The 25883-nt window shown below is 38.6% G+C and overlaps 1 protein-coding gene across 1 annotated transcript in view; it reads right to left on the reverse strand.

Moving 5' to 3' along the window:
* Positions 1-2042: 2042 nt before the first annotated feature.
* Positions 2043-25883, reverse strand: part of LOC131063960 (mediator of RNA polymerase II transcription subunit 17) — an 87013-nt gene continuing 63172 nt past the window's right edge. The window contains exons 5-9 of the mRNA XM_057997965.2: positions 18707-18792; positions 18133-18565; positions 17429-17998; positions 16961-17275; positions 2043-2657 (exon numbers count right to left, since the gene is read on the reverse strand). Coding sequence (XP_057853948.2) covers positions 2337-2657; positions 16961-17275; positions 17429-17998; positions 18133-18565; positions 18707-18792 — 1725 coding nt within the window. The 3' untranslated portion in view covers positions 2043-2336. The remainder of the gene's footprint in view (positions 2658-16960; positions 17276-17428; positions 17999-18132; positions 18566-18706; positions 18793-25883) is intronic.

Below are 25883 nucleotides of genomic sequence, written 5' to 3' on the forward strand. Positions count from 1 at the left end.
TTCCTCTTTGGTAGTAAATTTTAATTATATTAAATATTTATCCCAAAGTTACAATGCATAAAGCAACCCTAAAAATATCTAAACCATATAATTTAAGTATCCCTCCGTCAAAGGCACCAAAACCCATACTAATTTGTATCCCTCCCTCAAGTGCACCAAAAACCATACTATTTTTTACATTACAACACTAAGCAAGGTGACCAACACCTTCTCCCAATATAATATGCTCAAACAATGCTCTCACGTGATAACATTATAGTCAAAATAAGAGTTGAAAAGATTAGATCCTCAAATACAAATTAGAGATTGTCTTTTAATAGAACAACCTAGTAGCATGCAAATTACACATTTCACACTCAAGTCAAAATGTTGACTTGGCCTTGGATTTAATTATGAATTTAGAAAATAGAGGGGAAAACTTTTGCCTACAACCTTGAATCAAGACAACTAACAAATAGATTACAAGTTGAGTCCAAGCTCAAGACAACTAACAAATAGCTTACAAGTTGAGTCCAAGCTCAAGAAATGTGTGCATAGTTTTAAATAAAATTATAGTTTATTGTTAACATTAGTAATTGTATAATAGACAAATAAATGAGACCATAACAAATAGAGAATAATAAAAGAATATGCACTTTTCACCTTCAGAATATTATTAGCCGTTACCTTAAAACATTTAATACCAAACACAAATAAATTTAATTTAATTTTTTTTTAATGATGTTCACATTAAAAACAATACTAAACTTTAATGTTTTTTATATTAAAAGCAGCCAAAACAAGGACGCTGACCCAAGGGAACAAAGAAACAATAGCAAACCAACTGTCAGCAGAACAACAGCAAAATTACAGCCCTCTTACTTTCCTTTAATGTTGATTATATCTAAATACTTAAGATTTTGTTAGATCATAAACCTTTGACTTGAATGTTAAACTCAACCCCAAAGATTTGATTTTTTTTTAAATGTGAGTATATACCAAGATGTAAAATGGATTATTCACTTTATTGATATTGAATTTAATTTTTATAAATCATCTAATGATTATTATATCCAATCATTTATTTAACTTCTTACATTATTCAAGGAAGTGATGACCCATTACGTAGACAAGTAGGTGCCTTGAGGATTCCTTGTATCAAAATCAGCTTCCCAAAGAGACTTAAGGTATTTAACCTTGCATGAACAACTCATTCTTCAAAAAAGATTTTGTTCTTTAACTTATGATATGCTCTTGTTGTAACATTATTGGCTTCTTCTTTGTCTTGTCTCCTAAGTTTGGCCCAGCTCTTTGGCCTTGAGGTGTGATCTCATTCTACCTAACCTACTTTGTTGTAGCATTCAACATATTTGAATATGATATATTTTCATCGATGACTGAAACATAAGAACTATTTTCTCGCTCTCTGAGTTATGAAATCTTCTGCATTGAACATTTTTATCACCAGAATTTTATGTTGTGAACTGACTATAATATAAAGTAGTCGACAAAAACATAATGTTCAAGTAACATTTTCCTATGTAGGAGTCAAAAAATTTATTGTAGCATGGCTTGTTTGGCCATTGAACTTATCAAATGACATCAAATTTGGCACCACATTCCTAATGCATCCCATTTAGTCACTTATTTCGCTGTGCCATTATCCATTATTGTCACCATTGCATGCACTACTCCTACTAACGAGTATGAAATGTAAGACTATTATCCATGGCATACCGTTATAATTAGTAATTAATAGGAAACATTTTAATGGTATTTTCATTAGCGAACTTGCAAATATGCAATGGTGCATGTACAAGCAGTGACCAGAAGGATATCCAAGAAAGTTCAAATGATATGCATCTGTTTAGTCAAGCTTTTTCAAATGAAATCACCTGAATTGATACTTGAACTTGAAGTACCCTATCATCTCAATGAAGTTTTCCAACACTCCAATAACAACCGATACAATACTTAAGGATTCTCATATATTAAAAAACAGAAGATTGATCATAAACTGCTCTTCCTTAGAATACTGAATGGCCTTTCTATCCAACTGTTCATGCTCCGCCCAACTTCATTAAGCATTAAACATACAATGAAAGCATAAAGCCTACCACATAATGTAAGTCAAATGTATTGAGTTACACTGAGCAAAAAAAAGAATAAGACAATGCAAAGTGATGAAACTTACCAGCTTCTGCCCAACTTAGGCTCAAAAAGATGTTGGAAAACACGAACAAATGCATGTGATTTACCTTGCCTGGAATAACAGAATGTTCCATGACTTTCCAAATCACTCACTATGCTAATAGAACTTCGGCATTAATTCTTTTAAACATTACAAAATATATATCTCAAGATTCTCCACCATTGCTACATAAAGTTACAAGATCCATTAGAACACCATAGAGTGCCTCCAAAGGTAATGGTCCCAAGAATTTTTTATTTTCCATTCCAATACTTACAAGATCATGTTTCACCAATCCATCATCTGGCCTAGTATCATTTAAAATTAACCACCAGTTAACACAATACTCCCTTTGATCGATACTGGCAACTAAAGCAAGACTGTCACTATTGTCCAACTGAAATGATAGACTCAGGTAATCCCTCTCAACCTTCATGCCAACCACCAAAGCCTCCTCATGAAGCCAGTAAATGAGTTGGCTTGCTACCTGAAATAAAAAACAATATTATAAACTTAATACAGCATATATAATATCATGTACAGCTGCAATTGTGGTATGGTAATCTATCGGCTGCTGAAACAGTTTATAAGCCTGCAAACCTATGTCAGTTAAGTTCAGACAAGAAAACTAATAGGTGCCCAAAGAATGATTACAAAATAATAATAGTAAGACAAGTTCCACCAATCAGCACAAATACTGATGGATGTACTGCTGCAGCAGTATCAGGGTCTACTCCTAGGCCACTTCAGCCCACGTTCACGTGTAGAGAGGAGTTACAGGTGGTTCCCGAGGTTCAGGTTCCTTTAGCAAATGAAGTGAGAGCAACCTATATGGAGTATGCTTCATTACCAATTGAGATTCGGGATCTTTTGACCTTTGATCAATTTTTGAACCAAAGGAAGAAGAGGGGTGGTAGAGTAGAGAATAGAGGACCAACAGTTTATGAATACTTCCAGCATGTTTTGGGTAAGGTGATTCTAGCACATTTTGATGGGAATGACAAATGCATTGTCTAAGCTTGGGTATAGAAATTGGACAATTATATATCTCTTAGACCTATGTCAAAGGATGAGGCAATCAAATTTCTCACATTTCATTTAGATGGAGCAGCTATGAGTGGTGGTATCATGATTTGGTCACACTAGGCAATTACTTGATCATTACTTCTGAATCTCTGATGAGTTCACAAACAAACTCATTGAAAGATTTGATAAGAATGACCCAGACTTACATTTCAGAGAGCTAGCCCAACTAAAACAATACGGTTCCCTTAACACTAACATCTCAGAGTTTCATAGGCTTTCAATTATGGTCCCAAATATCACAAAGAGGAGACTTGTATTTCTTTTTAGTGAAGGACTAATAGAGCCCCTAGAGTATGGGTTAAGGCATCCGAAGAGGCACAAGGATGAGATTGAAAAGGCAATTAAGGAGCTCATAGAAATGGGACATATCTGCCCTAGTAAGAGTCCATTTGCATCCTCAATTGTGTTGGTTAAGAAAAAAGATGGAACCATGCACATGTGCATTGACTACAGGGCTTTGAACAAGGAGACTATTAAAAACAAGTAAGTCTTCCATAGATTGATGAGCTATATGGAGTTGTATACTTTTCTAAGATATATTTGAGATCCAAGCACCATCAGATGAGAGTTTGAGAGGACATAGGGAGACAGCCTTCAAATGTCACTTTGGTCACTTCGGATATGCCTTCTGGGTTGACGAATGCCCCTACCACATTTCAGTCTAGCATGAATCAGATGTTTCACGAGCAGCTTTAAAAGTTTGTTTTGATATTTTTTTATGGCATCTTGTTTTACACAGGGACATGGGAGGAGCACATGAGGCAATTAGATGAGGTTTTGGGCATTCTTGACAAAAAATATTTATATGCAAAGGAGTCAAAATGTGAGGGTTGACAAAGCTTCTACATCTTGACCACATGGTTAGTTCTAAGGAAATTAGTGTTGATTATAAGAAAATCAAAGCAATTTTAGATTGGCCTCTGCCTGCAAATCTCTCATAGTTGAAGGGATTTTTTGGACTTCGTGGCTTCTACAAGAGATTTGTTAAAGGTTTTTCACATTTGGCTGCCCCACTTACATATATCACTAAAAAGGGAACCTTTGCATGGTCTAATTCAGCGTCAAAATATTTTGATCATTTCAAGCACATCATGAGCACATGCAGTGTTTTAGCTATTTCTGGTTTCTCCAATCCATTTGAGCTTGAATGTGATGCATTGGGTGTATAAGTGTTGTGCTAATGCAAAACAAGCACCCAATTGCCTATGACTGCAGGAAGTTAAAAGGTGGAGAGAAGAGCTACTAAATCTATGAAGGAGATGATGAATAACTAAGAGGGGGGGGTGAATTAGTATGCCAAAAATATTTGTACTTAAACACTTACACAGCCTGAATATAAACCGGTAAAACAGTCTAACAGACAGACCGGTTATCACACATGCAAACAAAAATGCGAATAAAGCATTCACCCACAAAAGCAATACAACCATAACACAAGATATTTGACGTGGAAACCCAACTGGGAAAAACCACAGTGAGATGGAACTCACAAGTCACTATCTGCAGAATAGAAACCAGACTGGTTAAGGTCTTACAATGTTCTTCACCAGAACAGATCCTATTAGGAATCTCAATCTCTGTTAGGAGATAAGTCCGATTAAAGACTACCTTGTTAGAGGATTTTAGATTCACAGAAGTGAACCACCTTGTTAGAGGATTTTACAAAGGCTTTGAGGCATACCCGATTAAGGGCTACAGACTTGTCAAAGATGTGAGTAATCAACAAGTGTTTGATCTATCTTATAGCACAGACTGCTTGGTTAGATCCAGTATAGCTCACTGCTAATGCATTCTAGCATTACTTCAGTCTTCTCTGTCTCTTTCTGTTTACAACTCGATCTTCTCAGATAAGATCACTCTTACAACAACTCAACTACCACCTTAAACCCTAGCCACAACATAAACCCTTTCTGCAACAGTTACAACAACTCAAAACCCTAGACATGATGTCCTTTTAAAGGAATCTGATTTCATGTCAGTCCAATAGGATTACATTACAATTTCCTAGGTTCAATGAATCTAGACATACTCAGTAACACGACACAAAAAGCACCGTCAATGTGTCAGCGCCGTCAATCAATCGGTGGGTTGGTAACTCATCACAAAATGCCGGTTGGTAACTCATCACAGAGTATTACCGGTTCATACAAAATACCGATTGCCAGTTTGGCAAAAATGAAGACTGGTAAGAATGTGTCATGCCGCTTTGTTCCCTTGTACCGGTTGAGATCTACGAACCACTTGGGGTCGTTATGCCACTTCAAACCGGGAAACACATTCTGCAAAATCATTAGTCTAAAGACTCGAATACAACATACCGGTTGGAACAAATACCGGTTGAGCTCTAGCTCATACATATAAAGGGGATCTTAATACAAGTGTATGTCCATCAATGACAATCACAACATAAACATCAAAAATGCCAACAATCTCCCCCTTTGGCATTGATGGCAACACTTAGGAAAATAAAATTTTGACATCTAAGTGCTTTACAACAAAAACTTGCCATTAACAAAATTGCTCCCCCTAAGCATATACACTATCCCTTAATCAACACAATGTATAGCAATTTTGCATACAGAGCATAATCATTGAGACATCAGAGCATATAGCATTTATCAAAATTTCAAAAACAGATACATCTCCCTATTTGTCTTCAAAATAAATGGAGTACTTCTCCCCCTGTATCAGAAGATCAAAATTTTAAAACCAAAAACAGATACTTCACCCCCTTTGCCAACAATGACAAAGTACTGCTGAACAACCCTGTTTCCATTTGTTATATAGAAAAAAAGTTTATGACAACAATGAATAATATTTGTCAAAAACCGATTTATAGTCCTGCAAAAATTGTTTCATGGATAGAGACCAGGACTCAAGTAAGGAGGTGGCCACTTCTTTTTCTGTTTGCATCTGGTATACCTGTTCCTCCATGGCATCAACTGTGCTCAGCTCCTGCGTGACTATCACGGGATCTAGGTTCAGATAACACTTCTGAAGAATTTGCAGACGTGGAAGTAAAACCAGTTGTAGCTCCTGCAAATCTTTAGATCGTGTACTGATCTCTTGCTCTATTTTGGCTGACTGGATCTGGAACCGGTGAACGGTTTGCCCATATGTTGCAAAGGAATCATAAGGTGTCTTAAATGTGCCCAAGTAGGACTGTAAGTCCGTTTGAAGCTTTTGTTTCTTGGCTAGCACATCATCACAGAACAGATGAGGTTGACAGATTTTGCTTAGTAGCAAGTTTCCCTCATCCAAGGCATTCCTTATGTCCTTTTGGTCTTTCAGCAGTTCAATCCTAAGCTCATTCATTCTTTTCACCAGAGCAATGTTAAGAGCCTTTTGGTGCTCTTTCTTGACATTTGCCTCAGCTGCTTCTTCCAGGCTCTACACCTGATCATCCACTACAGTACATAGTAGTTTGAGTTGTGCTAGTGATGATTCAGTGTCAAGAAGATTGGTACCGGGGATTAAACCTGTAAGGGTGTCTACAGCCGCCTGAATTATGTCCTGTTCCTTTTTCCTGGGAATGATCTCAAAGCGCTCTTGAGCAACCTTGATGCTTTGCATAAGCTCCGACTCACTTGCAGATTGGAGATCGATAGGACTGGAGATATCAGCCGGTTTGGCTGGACTCCCGGTTGCCTTTGGAGTCTCCATCTGAGTGCTCTCCATTGCTTTTGCTGCGTTGTCTACTTCTGCCTTCTTCCTTTTCTCTGCTTCTTTCTTTTGTTCCTTGTCTTGCTCTTCTTTATTTTTCCTGTCTTCTTCTTTCTCTTTTTCTTCCTTCTTCTTCTTTTCTTCCTCTTCCATCTTTTTGTTCTCTTCCTCTTCCTTCTTCTTCTTTTCTTCCTCTTCCTTCTTCCTCTTCTTTCTTCCTCTTCTCTTCCTCTTCTTTCTTCTTCCTTTCCTCTTCTTGCTTCTTCTCCTCTTCATCTTTTCATTTCTCCTTTTCCTCTTTTCTCTTCTCTTCCTCTTTTCTCTTTTTCTCATCTTCATCCCTCTTCTTCTTCTCTTCCTATTCTCGAGCCGCTTCCTGTGTGTCCTTAGCTTGCTCACCACCCTGTTCGGCTTGTTGCCCCTGTTCTGTTCCCTCAGAAGGTATGTCCTGAGTGATATCTTCTACATCCAGGGCATCGACATCAATAGTGTCGATTGGTTCTTCTACCAGGTTTCCTTCCTCATCAAAAACTTCATCCGGTTTGGATACAGCCGGTTCTTTTTCCGCTTGGAGGTTGGCCATCTTTGCTTTGTGAGAGTTGATAGCATAATCCATATGTTGATGAGTATCTTTTTCAACATCATCAATTCTCCCCTCCAACAACCAGAGTCTTCTTCTCCTTGTGAAGACGAGACCTTTATTTTGATCCAAGACATCAAATAATTCTAAATTTGAGAGGTCGGGAAAGTACTGTGCAAAGACTTTCTCCCTAATCTCCTGTTCTTTTTCAATGGCAATGCGCCATTTATTATCTAATGCTTTAAATAAAGAATCCGGTGTCTGACATTTAATCTCTGATGGCGACCGGTCATTTTTACACAGATAAATGATGATTTCCTGTAATACTTCTTCCTTTTCCTCATCACTAAAATCATCATAATAATCTATTAAATCATGAAGTAATTTTCTCCTAATATTCTTAACTGTCCTTTGAAAATGTGTCAAAGGTTTGTATGAGGAGATGTCAATATTTACCGGTGCAGATGCTATCGGTTCATTCTTCTTCATTTTCTTTGTCTGTCTGGCCTTCTTTGGCTTTTCATCAGACTCGATCTCTTCAGAGTCCAGTTCATTTGTCTTCGTCTTCCTTTTTCTTTCAAAGACTTTTGCCGGTGTCTCCTCCAGTTTCTTCTTTGCCAGTGACCGCTTGGTCACTCTTGGAGTTGTAGTGGTAGCTGGTGCCGATGTTGCGGGCACTACTTTGGCTTTCTTTGCTGCCAGTTCTTTTCCTTTCTTATCCGATGGTTCTTCAGCCGGTGCAATCCTCTCCAAGTAGGTTCCAGTCCTTTTAGCCTTTGGATCAAGAGGCGAGGCAATAAGGGTTGAGGCATATCATACATAACTTCATAGCCCATTGGCTCCACTTCTTCCATTCTGAGCTCAACAACCTCCATTAAGCATTTGTCCACCTGAATGGTGAAACAGATGTCATCTTCATATTTCTTAACTATATCACCTGATATCCTTACCCTTTGACTCATCTTTCTTCTGAACTCATCAAAATATTTGTTCAGTACTTCAGGGTAACCGGCTCCAATGGCTTGTATACTTTCCTTGATCTGCTTTGTTACCGGTTGGTCAGAAGACCACTGGACATCTCCTACTCCAGGAAAGTAGCCTTGGAAATAGAAGAACAACCCTATCAATAGTTGTCCAAACTTAAACCTTAGTGCATTCCTGTTTGATCGCCTTTAGATTCAACAGGAGTTGCCTCTGCATACCGGTGCATAAGTCAAAAGATACATCCTCCTTAATCATCCGGTAAGCGGCATTTACCGCTGCAGCAGATACAGAATTAATCTTGCTGGCTGAAAACGTTCTGTAGCCTATCACCATGCAGGCGTATTTCACCAGATCATCCTTGATAGGATTAACTGTCATACCCCGTGAGTCACTTGTTGAACCGGTGAGCTTGGCCATTTCGGTTTTGCTTACCGTTCTTAGGGCCGGTACTTCCCCTGTGTTGCAAAAACCGGTGACTGCATGAATTGCCTGAGGCGTGATATCATGCATTCTCTCCAGGTACATCTTGTCTCCGTGGACTCTACTCAAAATGATCCTGATGTGATCCTCCGTAAAATCTTCTAGAAAGTATACTGCATTATGGAGTTTCTTCTTCTCTAAGATACCAAACTTTGGTTTGATCTTTCTGTCCTTGCCGCAAAATAAACCTAACTGGGTGTGAATAGCTAAAGATCCTAGGTCTTTTATTTTGCAATCAATATAATCAGAGATTCCTTCTTCAACTATGACTCAGGCTGGAACTTGTGATAAGGCATTATATTTGGACTTCCTCTGAATAAAACTTTCCGACTCAATGGATGTACTGGAACTGGTATGAGATGCGGAAGCCATTGTTGAGTATTTTCAAGAGCACAAAAAATACCTTTACAACGCGAATTTAGGGCTTCTTGATTCTGCTTCACTCCACTCTTCGTCGATTGCCAAATCACCGCTTTGTGTTCTTCACGACCGCTTGCAAACTGGATTTGAATCTCCTTCAAGTTTTATCAATTTCTTGAAATCTTCGCTCAAATCGCCTCTTCTTCGCTCTACACTTGAAAAACTTTCCTTCGCTCGAAAACAGATAGTGAGAAATGATTTGAAATATGCTTTTATACATGTCTCTCACCTACCGCCATTAATGCTCCTCTATTAGGGTGAAAACCCTAATTCGCCTCCTTTACCGTTTCCGGTCTTCTGTCAAACGACAAGTATCACGTACCGGTTAAGGTCTTTTACCGGTGTAACCGGGGGTTCACAATCATTTCGCCATTAGCTCCCCCTAAGCCTCTTTGAAGCTTAGTTTACCGGTTCCGATATTTCCACACTAGGTGCAAAAACCGGGTCCTCTTCCAACATTGTTGGTTTCTTCCTCCAGGTTTTGTTCATGTCCGCTTGAACTTTTTCAACATCAACTTCTCCTTTCTGAGTGACCGGCATATCATCAGATATACTATTTCTGCTTTTGCAGAATCTTGCAATGTGACCCGGTTTGTTGCAGTGATAGCAAACCAATTCAGGTGCTCTCCAAGGTCCATTGTTCATATTTCCATTCTTCCTTCTGCATGTAGCCGCAGTGTGTCCATGTCCATGACAAATCCAACAATTTGCTCTCCATTCGGTTTCCGGTTGATAACCATTGTTGCTTGACTGATAATTGTAGGCATTGAACCAGTTAGGGTTCCGGTTTACAAAAGATTCCGGACCAGCTCCTTGGGTCTTCTGAGGATATCTTCCGGTATTATTCATAACAAACCTGCATTCAGATGCTCTATGCCCAAACTTGTTGCATGCATAACAATGACCATTGAACTTATTGGATCTAGGTACATTGTTGATAAAATATGGAAAATTATTGTAGGCTTTGCTCCTACATACATTGGCAGTGTGTCCTTCTTTAAGACAGTTAAAGCAAACAGGTTTGAATTTTTGCTTACCTTTTCCTTTGAGTGTCGGTTGCTTCTTTGATGCTTCAGCGTTTGTTCCTAAGGATTCTCCTTCCTCATGTCCAGAGAAACCAAGACCATTGGTATTCTTTACCGGTCTAGATGACTCAAGCTTTTGCTCTAGCTTGACAGTACTTTTGCCAAACTTAGCAAGTATTTCCTTTGACTCAGAGAGTTCCAGCTTGACAGTACTTTTGCCAAACTTAGCAAGTATTTCCTTTGGCTCAGAGAGTTCTTTGGAAATAGCAGTATTTGTCTCCATTAGACTTGCATTTTCAGAGATGGCTATGTTCAGTTCACCTTGCATGTCTTCCTTTTCCATCCTGCTCTCATGAAGGCGAGCAGTCAGTGCACTAATCTCTTGTTTCAACTTGGAGATCTCATGATCTCTGTCCTTTACCCGATCTTCAGCTTTCCTGCGGTTTTCAAGCTCTTGACTAAACCGGATAGTCAGTCCTTCCAACTCCTTTCTCAGATTGGAGTTTGAATCATTCAGCTTATTCACTTCTGCAATCATGGCTTCCATATTAGCTTCATCTTCAGAACTACTTTCAGATAGCTCCATCAGCTTTTCTGCATGTTCTCTCCTTTTTGCTTGAGATGTCTTGTATTTGACCATAAGATCATCATAGGCTTGCTCAGACTTAGTGAGCCGTTGAGTAAGTTCCCTCAAAGTGTATTCCCCCATATCTCTTTCCAAGTGGTTAAACTTATAGAAAGGTAGGCTCTGATACCAATTGATGAATACTAAGAGGGGGGGGGTGAATTAGTATGCCAAAAATCTCTGTACTTAAACACTTACACAGCCTGAATATAAACCGGTAAAACAGTCTAACAGACAGACTGGTTATCACACATGCAAACAAAAATGCGAATAAAGCATTCACCCACAAAAGCAATACAACCATAACACAAGATATTTGACGTGGAAATCCAACTGGAAAAAACCACGGTGAGATGGAACTCACAAGTCACTATCTGCAGAATAGAAACCAGACCGGTTAAGGTCTTACAATGTTCTTCACCAGAACAGATCCTGTTAGGAATCTCAATCTCTGTTAGGAGATAAGTCCGATTAAAGACTACCTTGTTAGAGGATTTTAGATTCACAGAAGTGAACCACCTTGTTAGAGGATTTTACAAAGGCTTTTGAGGCCTACCCGGTTGAGGGCTACAGACTTGTCAAAGATGTGAGTAATCAACAAGTGTTTGATCTATCTTATAGCACAGACTGCTTGGTTAGATCCAGTATAGCTCATTGCTAATGCATTCTAGCATTACTTCAATCTTCTCTGTCTCTTTTTGTTTACAACTCGATCTTCTCAGATAAGATCGCTCTTACAACAACTCAACTACCACCTTAAACCCTAGCCACAACATAAACCCTTTTTGCAACAGTTACAACAACTCAAAACCCTAGACATGATGTCCTTTTAAAGGAATCTAATTTCATGTTGGTCCAATAGGATTACATTACAATTTCCTAGGTTCAATGAATCTAGACATACTCAATAACACGACACAAAAAGCACCGTCAGTGTGTCGGCACCGTCAATCAATCGGTGGGTTGGTAACTCATCACAAAATGTCGGTTGGTAACTCATCACAGAGTATTACCGGTTCATACAAAATACCGATTGCCGGTTTGGCAGAAATGAAGATCGGTAAGAATGTGTTATGCCACTTTGCTCCCTTGTACCAGTTGAGATCTACGAACCGCTTGGGGTCGTTATGCCGCTTCAGACCGGGAAACACATTCTACAAAATCATTAGTCTAAAGACTAGAATACAACATACCGGTTGGAACAAATACCGGTTGAGCTCTAGCTCATACATATAAAGGGGATCTTAATACAAGTGCGTGTCCATCAATGACAATCACAACATAAACATCAAAAATGCCAACAGGAGATGCTTGCAATAAAGCATGCCTTGGCCAAGTTCAAGCAATACCTTCTTGGAGGTAATTTCATTGTCAAAACAGATCACAATAGCCTCAAAAATTTCCTAGATCGAAAGGATCTTAATGTCAGGCAGCAAAAGTGGGTAAGTATTCCACAAGCTTGTCATTTTGACATTGTATATGTCAAGGGGGCGAGGAATGTAGTGGCTGATGCTTTGTCAAGAAGGTCATGTTTATATTCATTGATGGAAATTATAACTGATTGGAAGGAGCAATCCTTGCAGAGTAAGCTAAGAACTCATTTGCCAATAGTATTTTGGATGGTACTTTGCAAGATGACAGGTACAAGGTAGTGGATGAACTCATAGTTTACAAGGAGAGAATCTTTTTAATATCTGATTTGGGGCTTACGATGAAAATTATGAGGACATTTCATGATGCAACTATGGCTGGTCACCCAAGTTTCTACAAGACTTACAAGAAGATCTGGAAAAGACTTTCTTGGAAAGGGCTTAAAAATGAAGCCCTTAAGTATGTTAGAGTGTCCTACATGTCAACAAAATGAAAATGAGCATACCTATCCTGCTGGTTCGTTGCAGCCCCTACCCATCCCAATCAAAAATGCAAAAGTATCTATATGGATTTCATTATAGGGCTTCTCAAAGTGCAAGGATTGCATCCATGTTGTTGTTGACAGATTGACAACATTTGCACACTTCTTTGGTATTACTATAGTGTTTACAGCAATATATGTGGCAGATTTGTTTTCCAAAGAAGCGTTCAGGTTGCACGGAATGTCTATAAGCATTATAAGTCACAGGGATAGCAAGTTCCTGAGTTTGTTTTGGTAGGAAATATTTGAATTGAGTGGACTGAGCTCACTCCTAGCACTAGCTATCATCCACAAACTAATAGGCAATAGAAATAGTCAACAAGTGGATAGAAGGATACCTTTGGAACTATGTTTCAAGGCAGCAAAAGGAATGGGTGAAATGGTTGCACTTGGGTGAGTACTGTTATAATTCTACCAATCACATGTCTATCAAGACGTCTCCTTTTATAGCATTGTATGGAATTGAAACTCCTAGCTTCACTGATGCATAGTTTGGTGATGGTAGAGTGCCTAGGGCCAAGGATATATCATAGCAGAGTCAAGACATAATGAAATCTTTGAAAGACAACCTCCAGCATGCTTAGAATCAGTAGAAGTTGTACACAGACCAGCACCATATAGAACATGCATTGAAGGTGGGAGACATGTTTAATTTGAAATTGCAGCCAAACTGGCAATCCACTCTCAAGAATAGTGGATCAAAGAAGTTAACCCCACGTTTCTATGGCCCATTCAAGATCTCCAAGAGGATTGGAGAAGTGGCTTATGTGTTGGAGCTACCTAAGAGTAGCAAGGTGAACAATGTCTTACATGTGTCTTGCCTCAAGAATGCACTTGGACATAATGTTCCCTCTTCTAAGTTGCCCCCTTCAGATGAGGAAGGGAAACTTGTTTTGGTTCTAGAGATAGTCATTGATTACAAGGAGCATACTTTGAGAAAGAGGACCATCAGGGAGTATTTAGAGAAATGGAAGAACTTACCGATGGAGGATGATACTTGGGAGAGTGAGCAGATTTTATAGCTTCCAAATTTGCAATTGCTTGGAGACAAACAATTTTGGGAAGGGAGGACTCTAATGTCCCCTTTTCTGTTCTAGTCAACAGGTGCGACCGTTAGCCTATTCCAAAATTCCAATAGGTTAATTGATAGTGATTAGGGGACTCCAATGATCTTGGAGAGCTTGGTTTAGATTTTCTTGGCTTTCATTCGTGGTGTTGAGCTTAATTGGTGGTGTGCATTGAAATGACACTTTCTGAAGTGCTCTTGGCCTTTTGGGTTGTTCTCCACATTTCTTGGACAGCACACCTGTTTTTAGAAGTCTCTAAGTTGGTGTCAGTCTTCATCCGGCTACCTCAATTCCATCTTGGCATGCTCGGTTTCGATTTTCAATGCTTCAACAATGCTTTTCACAGCTAGGATGGGAGTATTTAAATTATACACTAAAGTTCTAATGTTAATGTTTTATTATTTTACTTTATATTCTAATTGATAGTAGTCAGGGGACTCCAGTGATCTTGGAGAGCTTGGTTTCGATTTTTCCTGGCTCTCATTGGTGGTGTTGAGCTCAGTTGGTGGCATGGATTGTAGTGACGCTTTCTGAAGCGCGCTTGGCCTTTTGGGTTGTTCTCCACACTTTTGGAAAGCACGCCTATTTTAGAAGACTCTGAGTTGGTGCCAGTCTTCATCCCACTGCCTCATTTCCAGCTTGGGATGCTCGATTTTGATTTTCAATGCTTCAACAGTGATTTAATTTATACACTAAAGTTCTAATGTTAATGTTTTATTATTTTACTGTAGTGTTATAATTTTATAAAGTCATGTTATGTCCCCCCAAAGCAAACGCCTCGGGAAATAAGACTTCACAGTTGAAACATTTTGATATGTCGAAAAGGTGTTTGGATGGGATATGTATTACTTGAAATTTCAAATTAAATTATTTTCCTTCCAAAGCTACAAAAGGTAGTCTCTAGCTCTCGTTTCCTTTATGCAGAAGAGTACACATAACAGGATGTCAGATTGAACTTCCAAGTTCTTCCAAGATCCATGATAAAAGCCCTCTCTTGGTTGTTGGTTTCAGATCTGAAAGACGATCCTAGCTGGTTGGATTGATTCCACACAGGGATCACCATTGTTTTCTCAGTGTTCAATAATTTGGGATTTCAAAAATGAAGATTGTCCAAGTCTTTTAATTGCAGATTTTTGGGTTGGTATTGGAGAATAGAGATTTTGGTAATAGTTTGTTGCATTCTCAGTATTATTTTTTGCTGGCTTTACCATTTGGAGGTTTGTGCACATGCCCAGGCTGGTCGTACAATGCAAATATGCTCATAGAAGAGGTTAAATGGGTTCAAAGTTTAAAGTGACTGCATCTGGATTGTTCCTCATCCCTGGCCAACCTCATTTGAAGCAATTTTGAGTTGATTGCAGGCGTACACAAAGTGCAAGGTCGTACTACTGTACCAGGTTGCACAGGTTCTTTGCATGCCGGGCATAAGATTTTCCAGCCTAGGCACTGACCATTTGAGGTTGTTTCAGGGCTGTTAGGGGGCGGACTGACCTTGGATGGTATTTCATGGCAGTTTGGAGTTGTTCTTGAAGGTTTTATTGCCCCGAACTTGTGTTGTACAGTCCTAGGTCTGACAGGAAAAATGAGGACAGACCTATGTTTATGCCTTTTCTTGGCGATTGGGGTTTTTGGATGTTGCCACGTTTTATCAGTGTTAATCAGTTCTATCAAAAGGTGTCTTATGTGTAAATGGAGGTGGAATTTTGATGTTTAATGGTAGCCTTGACCTGAGAAATAGTAAGCAAAAGACCTGTAATAGCTCCTTTATTCTATTTCAGACCCACAACAATCAGCTATGTTGCCAGTTTTTGAGGCATTTTCACATGGATGATTCATATGCGACTATTTAATGTATTGACATCTTTTTCAATGATAATCCATCAGGATTTTGTAACAGCAGAAGAATGAATGCATGAATTTCTATATCAGACTTTATGACAGCGGTGCGTTCAATGTTACCAAATTTATATTGTCAAAAAGCCCAAAAGAAAAAAATTAGGGGTGGTCGTTACATCGTTGCACCTCACACAGACTGCCTCATTTAATTGCTTATGATAGTAAGCGAAATTGATAATAAAATCAGTCACAAACAACGTCTATAAGCATTCAACTTAAGAAAACATTTGCCAACACCTATCATGGTCACTAGGAATAATGGGATATGCAGAGTGGAACAGAGACAAGTACACCATTTTGAAATAGGTTATGGGAGCATACAAAATAATGATATAGCTATATCATATTTAAATAAAATTGTCAGAAATGTGGATAGAGCTACAAGGATGGTGTCCCTACCCCTCAATCCAACGTCATAGTGACTGGTTAAATCACAGAGCAATTAAGGTCAAACCTAAAATGAAGCAACTTACAAGTTTTGAATTTGAATTTGGAATCATGGAAATCACTATAAACTCAGTAACCCTCAAAGGAACTAAACAATCATCATAAATAATAAATTTGATAACTTAACATATTTTGCATTATGTGTGCTTCCTTCAAGATGAAAAGATTTGTTGAAAGATGTTACTTTACTGCAATGCAAAATGATCATATTTGCTTTTACAAGGTAGGAATAATAAAGTGTACAAGAAAAACAAGCATGACTAAGATTCTGATTACATGAAACATGAAATTCAGAACCATAACAGCACTAGATGTACTAGTCAATTTGTTACCCTCATCAACAAAACCACCAAAAAATAGCCTAATGATTTCCCATAAAGGGGCCGATTGGATAATTATGTGAAGCATCATGAACTGGACTTCATAAAACAAAGGAGCACTACTACATGTCATGCCATATTCAAAATCAATGTTGCAAGATTAATAGTGGGAAATACACATAAAATTAAGTTTAAATGATACAAAGTTAAACAAATGAAATTTAGTTCTCAACAGTATCTGCATAACTTCAAAAATAAGAAATGCACAAGAGATCAAATTATTACCTGCTGCAACAAAACTGATGCGAGATCTGACAATCCACAGTTATATTCACTAATTGAACACATTCCAGTAGGGCTGCCCTTAAAAAGACAACCAACATTCGGTGTCCCTTCCCCTTCAATTGTGAGGGACTCATCATGCACAACTATCTTACAAATGAACTGTGCTCTTAATTTTTGTTTTGTGACACTCCAATCTGAAACCTTGGCTTGCCCTCCATGTGTGACCATCTGAGGAATATCAAGGTAAAGCAACCAAGCAGATATTCGAGACTGCCAAGTAGGGTGAGTAAATAGATGCAGGTACGGAACTTGAACCTGCACAAGAAAGTAAATAAAATAATAAGCAAAAAAATATTCAGCTTCACATGAATGTTAGGGGAACAAATTATTACTACCCACCAAATTATTAAATCCCTATTCTGAATAATATATTTACTTGAACCATTGACCAAAATTAATTTCACAAACCAGATTTTCCAGCTCAGATATAACTTTGTAACAGTAGATCCTGTGGCTCAGTGCCATACAGTAATGCCTCAGAAGCCCAGGTGTATCAACCTCTCTACCTCCAACTAATCCAGGTGTTGTCACAGTCTCTCTTCCTTTTATGCTTCCTTCACTTTTAAGGGGAAAGCGAAGCCTAGCAGAACTAGAACTCTGACTGTTTGTTCCTACCAAAACATTTTGATGAAAAATCTGTTGCAAGAACACTTCAGAGCTGAGTGGATTTGGAAGTCTTCTGACCGAAGTAAGGAGCTCAGGAATATTTACTGCATCCTCCTTTGTCACAATTCCCTTTTCTTCCTCATGTGTGGCACCATCTACATGCCACTCCAAATCTCCATCTATCATCTCAACATCTGCATCCTCAGAATGCTCGTTATCCTGTAGAACCTCTTGGCTTGAAGAGGAAGGTAAAAGATGAATGTTTAGAGCCACTTCTGGACCCAAGTTCAGCTGGAGAAAATTTTCACGAATACCAATTACCTTCACACCAGGTGAAGGGTGCAAAGCCTCCTGAATTACCAAATCAAACACCTGCAACATTAAGTCAATCTAGTGAATTAAGATTCCAAATGCAAGCACCATTTAAACAAAATTTGAATGTTAGCCATGTACTATCACAAGATCCATACACAATGTAGCAGGTGCAAAACTTAAGTATTAATCACCTGCTCATCAAATATTGCACACTGGATCTCTCTAAGGACAGACTGAGCCTCTTTAACGCCTTCATCCACACTTTTACTAATGCCCTTCGGTGATCTTTTCTCAGACTCCTGCCTTACAGCTCCTGATTCCTGTTGTGAATCTTTACTATAAGGATCAGAAGAGATTTTCTTTTTAGTATGCTCCCATAATCTGTGACCTGATTGACCACTGGGAAATCCAACATGAAGTGTATGACTTGATCGCCCTGGGAGGTGCACAGCCAGCATGCCAGATTGGTCTTGATCAATATGTACAGTGGCTAGTGAAGATGTAGATAGTCCTAGCATAAAATCTGTTGAATTGTTATCAGATAAGTCAATGGTGAACCCTGCGTTTCCACCTGGCCCAGCAGAAATGACCCGTTGTCGTTTGACTTTCCAATTACGCTGCAATCTAAAAGTTGCAGAAAATTGAAGAGTTTGGTGTAAACAACTCATCAGCAATAATCTCAAAGTTTAAATAATAAGTTCACATGAGAAAAATAAACAATAGAATATTTCACATTCTTGAAAAATCCTTAGTGTAATCAACTACCTCATTAATGCACCATAAAATCTTGCCTCCCTGGCAACTTGCTCTTCCAAAGCCTTGGCAGTTTGTTTCAAATACTTGCCAATATGCTGCAAAGCACAGACAAATCAAGAATATAGCTAATCCTTTTAAGTAAATAATCACTAACAAATTCAGTACCTAAAATTACTAAATTATTTTTTTAACCAACTTTCTGAAAATTCCACAACCTATCAAAATGACTAGAATGTGAATGGGCATTGATAGACTAGAAGTTTGTTCAGAAGACAATGATAGCCCAAATTTTAGGAAAATATAAAACATAATACACTTCCAACCTTGTTTCAATATGATACTTTTGACTAGAATTTTCATTTGATCATTTTAAAATCTCTGGAGTCTAGACAAATCCCAAAATCTTATTTCAGTAATTTCAGGTGTGAAATTCTAAAAAGACATTCTAAAGGTATAGGGTAAAAATAAAAAAGGGGTCCTCATTTCCAATGCAAACCCCAAAATAAAGTCATTCATGACTTGATGTGAGCAATATTGTGTCAAGCAGTGGTCACTCCACGAACTGTAGTTTACATCACTTGCATTACAAATATAAAACATGATGCATTTCCAACCTTGTTTCAATATGATGCTTTTGCCTTGAATTTTCATTTGATTATGTTAAAATCTTTGGAGTCTAGATAATCCTAAAATCTTATTTCACCAATTTTAGGTGTGAAATTCTATAAAAGACATTCTAATGGTATAGGCTTTGGATCAATAATTTATTATGTCCTTAAGTAATGAAAATTAAAAATGGGATTCCCATGTCTAATGCAAGCCCTAAAATAAATTCATTTGTGACTTGATGTGAACAATAATGCATCAAGCAGTGGTCACTCCTAAAAGTGTAGTTTACTTCACTTGCATGAGCACACTATATTGCACAATATTCTATTATCATTTATTAAATTTCTTCAACAGATATTTGTGCATGTCTCATTATAATTGTCAGGTCCAAATAAATTAATCCTAAAATGTTTCCAGCAATATTGGATATAGAATAATCTTAGAGTTTATGGACCTGTTGTGACCATCTCACACATCGCCCCATCAAAATGGGGACCCCCTCTCTTTTTTGGGTCTTGCTTTCTCTTTGCTTCGCTTTTCTCTGCTTGTTTAGTGTTTTGAGTGAGTTAGTGATGGCCTAGGTTGGGTAAGTTAGGGTTTCCTCCGTAGAGCTTGCCTAGGGTTCCTTTTAGGGCCAAGTCTGGCCTAAGAATGGGGGAGTCATTGTTCTATGCCTAGAATCCTGATGTGAATTTTAGCAGGACCTTGCGTTAGAAAGTTGAAGAATATATTTTTTGTAAAGGAAGTCTTGAAAGTTTAGGTCCAGATGAGCCAAGGATATTTGTCAAGTTGTGAAGTTGCTAGGCTAGGGTTTTGTCAAGGGTCTCCTGTGAAGTTTGAGTTGACAAGATGAAGTAAAGATCAAGTGCAATCCTGAAGGAGAGAGTGAAGGGAGTTAAAGCTTTTTCCCTTAGTTTGATGAAGTTCTTTGTTCTTGGCTTCAAACTAACAAAGGATGGAGCTATTTATCTTTTGGAGGCACCTGTGGCTAAGTCTAAACTTAAAGGGACAGGAGCGAATTCCTTGGAATCACCTATTTGCTCCTAGCTTGGACTGAGATCTTTGTTCCTATGGTGTAATTGGAAGAGAAGTTGATTTGTGTGTGCCTTGGAAGTAAATTAGAACATGATAGAGCAAGGAAAATGAGAGGAATTTGAGCCCTAAAGCCAAATTCGCTCCTAACCCTTCCAAAGGGACAGGAGCGAATTCCTTAAAAATCCTCCTTTATCCCTAAGTTTAGACTATAAACCTTACCCCATAGCGATTGGAAGAGTATTAATGTATTGATGCCTTGAAAAGTGCCTTGGAAGCAAATTGCATGCACTTGGATCATGGAGAAGTTTGAAATTTGAGCTTAGAGAAGAAATTTCACTCCTGACCCTTCCAAAGGGTTCAGAGCGAATTCTCCTAAGAACCTCTCTTGGTCCTAACTTGGACTATAACCCTTGCCTCCAGGCCCCAATTGAAGGAAGAATGACCCATCCATGCATTGTGAATGAATTAAAACAAGCTTTGAAGGACAAAACATGAGGAATTGAGCTATAGGAGCAATTTCACTCCTGACCCTCTCAAAGGGTCCAAAGCGAAATTCTTAAAAGGACTTCATTCCTCACCTAAGCCATTGAACTAATCTCATTTTGAGCAATAATAGAAGCAAATTGACTTGATTAAGGTGAAAGAAAGATTTAAAAGACTTGTTTTGATGAGAAAAGGGTTGAAAATGAGGCCAAAATGAGAAATTTGAGCCTAAGGGAGCAAATTCGCTCCTGACCCTTCCAAAGGATCCAAAGCGAATTTATTCAAAAAAGCCTTGTACCTTGCTTAAACTTTTGAACTAATTCATTCCTAAGCATTTTGAAGGCAAATGACTTGATCTTGATAAGGTAAGGATGAGAAATAAAGTTCTATGAAGGAAGAATTGAGCAAAATAGCAATTTCGCTCCTGACCCTTCCAAAGGGTTCGGAGCGAAATTCCTAGGAGGACTCCCTATTTCACCTAATGCACTAAAAGGACCTTGTTTTAAGCTAAATCGATGGTGAATTGACTTGATCATGATAAGAGGAGGTTTGATAAGTTAAGTTCAAGGCAAAATAATGGTGAATGGAAGATGAATGGTGTCAAAGGAAGAATTTCACTCCTGACCCTTCCAAAGGGTCCAGAGCGAAATTTCCTAAACCTCTATTTGCTCCTTGTTTGGGGTCGAAATCTTGGTTCCTAAGGCATGGTTGAGAGAATATTGATGTATACTTGCCTTGAGAAGTGATTTGAAGCAAAGGAAATGATGAATTTGAGACTAAAAGACAAAAATCGCTCTTGACCCTTCCAAAGGGTCTAGAGCGAATTTTCCTAAGACCCTCCCTTTTGCTTCAAAAGTGGACTAATTTCATGCCTTGAAACCTCAACTAGGACGTTATCATGCCTTGGAAGCAATTGAAGTAAAGAAAAGGGTGAGAAAGTGAAGGATTTGAGTCTAAAATAGCTATTTTGCTCCTGACCCTTCCAAAGGGTCCAGATCGAAATCCTTAAAATGGCCTAATTTCTCACCAAAAGCATTTAGTGGACATCACTTTGAGGGCAGATGGGCTTGATTGAGATGGAGGGAGGACCCAAAAGCCAAGCCTAGGAGCAAAGTTGAAGGAAATGATGAGAGGTTGAGTGCAAATAACTATTTCGCTCCTGACCCTTTCAAAGGGTCCAGAGTGAAATTCTCTCAATAGGTCCTGTCCTTCCAAGGGTACCAAAGCGAACTTCTTGGAAAGACTTCATACTTCGCCTAAAGCATTGAAAGAATATCATTTTGAACAAAATTAAAGACAAATCTAAGGCTAAATGAAGGAAATGGAAAATGAATTGAGCATAGGAAAAGTTCGCTCATGTACCTCTCAAGGGTACAGGAGCGAATTGCATTGGAGGCATGTACTTTCCAAGGATAGACAAACGAGTTTGCTTGTAGTTGCCTTTGAGCACCAAAATTTGCGCAAGGAGACCTCCAAGATGCCTTCCTAGCAAGTCTCAAGGATAGAACAACGTGGATGAAGGTGATGTTAAAGTGTTTAATGCTTGTCCAAGCCTCATACCCCTAGTTCGCTCTTGTCCCTTTCAAAGGTACAAGAGCAAATTTCTTCAAAGCACTTCATTCCTCGCTCAAATCACTAATCAAACCTTATTTCGAGCAATTAAGGAAGCAAATTCACCTAAATTAAACACTTGCTAGGTTCAAAATTTCAAATATGCACCTTTGGCGCCAAAACAATTTTCAAATTTTAGAACAAAGTCGGCCAGCTTGGAGAAGGTGTAATACTTTTCTCTTTGTATAACAAAGTCGGCTTTTCAAGGGAGAGGTGAAGACACCTATAAAGGAGAGTTGATCCTTGATCACTCATCATTCATTCAAGCGAATTCTTCCTTAGAGCGAATTTAAAAAAGCAGACTTGAGAGGCGAAACTTCATCAGCAGATTTCATTGCAGACCCTAAGAAGGAAGCTTATAATCTTCATGAGCCGAATTTTAGCAGCTGATTTGTAGGCGAATTTCAGAGCTTCATAGGGCAGGTCAAGGCAAATTTAATAATCTTCAAACCTACACCTAATTCTCCAAATGTACGAATTCAAGGAACAATGGGTATAAAATTCAGATTTAAGAGGGTGAATTAAGAGAATGCTCTAACATGTTTAAGATGCAGGTCTAAGACAGCTATCTTGTGAAAACATCGCTGGGAAGGGAGGTGAATTCAGCAGCCACTCACTATTTATCCATCTTTTCAGGTTGCTATCTTTAAAATCAAGGTTAAGGTATGTGCAATCTGATTTATTTAAGGAGTTTTAATGAAGATCTGATTTAGTTCAATGTCAATCATTTTTGTAAGGTTAGGTTTTCATGATTTAGATAGATTCATGTGTAAAATCAATTTGAAAATTTATAACTTTAAAGTTTATTCTTTTGATTTTCAAATTGAAGTTCATAATATAGGCATAGCTGCTTATTTTTTAGCCTTGAATCAATCATCTTTGTGACCTATCCCTTTAAAACCCTAACTTAAGGTATCTATATAGGTGATAGATGGCAAACCCCAAAGCAAGCGGATTCTCTACTCGGCAAGCCCTCATTAAGGAAGATCAAAGGAGTGACGACTTGGAGACGAGGATCACGTCCAAGTGGAGCAATGTCGGAGACACAAACTTAAGAAACTTCAATGTGAAGAAGTTTCGAGAAGCACCTTACATCAGCAAGCCATCACTCATATCATAGCCAAGAAGATAATTGAGAGTGGAATAATCAAGGCGGCGGGTTTCCCTCCTGCAGTCAGATGTCATGAGCTAATGATCGAATGTGCCAGGCACTATGATTCACATTCAAGGACAATTGTGGCCAAGGATGGGATTATCCTCGCCTATCTCTCAGAGGGAGCTATAAGTGAAGCTTTTCATCTTACAGAGCAGAGGGATATGATCTACAAGAGCCTAGAAGGAGCCAAGTCTATCTACGAAGATGATCCTGATACTTGTCTGAATTTCGTCAATAAGAATTGGTTGCTCAAGAGTAGGCCTCGCCTAAATAAGATACCCAATACAACTCACAAAATTGATTTCCAAGAAAAATTCAGAGACTTGATAACCATGCTTAATCGAATTGTAGGTGCCTCTCAAGCCTTCTTTTTCAACAAGTGGATGTTCTTCTTTATACAAGTGATCGTTCAAGGGAAGGGGATGTTCAATTGGGCCAGGATTATCAGTAACAACCTAGATGTGCAGTTGAGGAGGTTAGTCCCTGCTAAGTCATTCCACATGAGCTCATATGTTATATATTCTCTAGCCAGATGTTACGAGTATGCAGGACTACCACACAGAGGCATTGCTGGGAGAGGGCCCAGAGAGATAAGAGTATGTGATTCTTATTCCCAATTGCATCATCCACCTAAGAATTACTACAAGCTAGTCAACGATACTTTCACAATGCATATCACCAAGACACTACAAGGAGGAATTCACCAACGACTGTCTCTAGAAGCACAAGAGCTTGTGAAGAAACATGGTGCGTAGTTCATTCAATTTCCTAAATCACCTACATCAGAATTCATGGATGTCCCTAACCTCCTTATATGTTGCCAAAGTATCCTACAGATAGAGTAGTACTACTTGAAGTGACTAGACAATTGGCAGCTTGTGCTAAGGCATCAAAACATAAGCATGGGAATGGTATCCCTATACCTATTTCACTTGGAAATTCAATTGAACTTTGTTCTAACTTTCAAGCAGCTGAAGATGCAGAAAGGGAACTATCTCTCTATTCATTCACATCTTTTGCTTCGAGAGATAATTTTGATCCTCATGGTCATGTGGAAGAAACTACTCGGAAAAAGTACAAGCATCTATTTCAAGTAGAAGACTTTTGGATGAATGTTTAGGATGATGTAGAGGTAAAAAGAAAGATGCACTCTCGATTATCCCTCGATCTCATTAGGAAATGTAAGATCTATAGAGTAGCAGATCAGGCACAGGACAGTGGCAGATATCTTCAATCTTCCTATGAGAAAGAAGACAAAGAAGTGAAGATCGATTGGGATGAACAAGAGGTCGTGGACTTGAGAGCATTGATGGATCTAGTCTTGAGTTGTACTCACAGATGGGTAGATGTCCAGCATCAAAAGTTGAAGGAACAAAACATAGCTATGACATTCAGCTTGGAAACAAGAATGGAAGAAGGAGAGGCGAGTGCAAGTGAAAACACTTCTCATTCTAAGGGGTCGAAGAGAAAGGAGGGACCTGAAAAGAAAGAATCATCCAAGAAAACACAAAAGGTGAATATTGATCATCCCTCTAGCGCTTCTTCTAGACATGAAAAGGAGATAGGTCAAGATGAGGATCGAAGAGAGAAAGAATATGAGATAGATGAATCTATGGAGTCCACAATACAAAATGATAAACAAGACAAAGGAAGGACACTTCGACAATCATCAAGTGAGTCTCTTCCTCTCCAAGTTTGTGATAATGATCAGCAAGAAGAAAGAAATGATGATGAAGCGACATCTCCTTTTAGAGGCAAGCGGCCATTGCCTGAGGAAATGCAAGTAAAAGAAGGAAATCTTCCATTCCAGATTGGCTTAGAGAGAGGCTTACAAGGTAAGTTGTAGTTGAAGAAGAGGAGCAAGTATTCGATTTGGAAAGTCTTCTAAGCAAGTCTCAAGAGGGGATTGAAAAGAAGAAAGCTACAAAGATATCTAAGGTGATCAGAGATGATATAGGCTCTAGAAAGATATAGATAGCTACACCAGCGGTGGACAAGTATGATGATGAGATAATGGCAGAAGAATATGATTTGGAGACATTTGATCTTGGTCCACTTAACTCCGAGCAAGCCATGGAAGATGTGACTGATTTAGTGAGGGCAGTCAACGATAAGCTAAAAGAAGAGATAGAAAAGAATAAAAGGTTGGAAAAGGAGATTAATGCTTGGAGGCATTATTTTAGCCAGCTTAATGAGCCATTAGGGCGACAGGATCCAGTAGTCTCACCCTTGCAGGCAGCGAGATCAGATGTATACTACTATGTTCCTGATTGAGAAAACAAAAGAGCTGGA

This window comes from Cryptomeria japonica, chromosome 11 (genome assembly GCF_030272615.1).
Source record: "Cryptomeria japonica chromosome 11, Sugi_1.0, whole genome shotgun sequence".
Classification (NCBI taxonomy): Eukaryota; Viridiplantae; Streptophyta; class Pinopsida; order Cupressales; family Cupressaceae; genus Cryptomeria; species Cryptomeria japonica.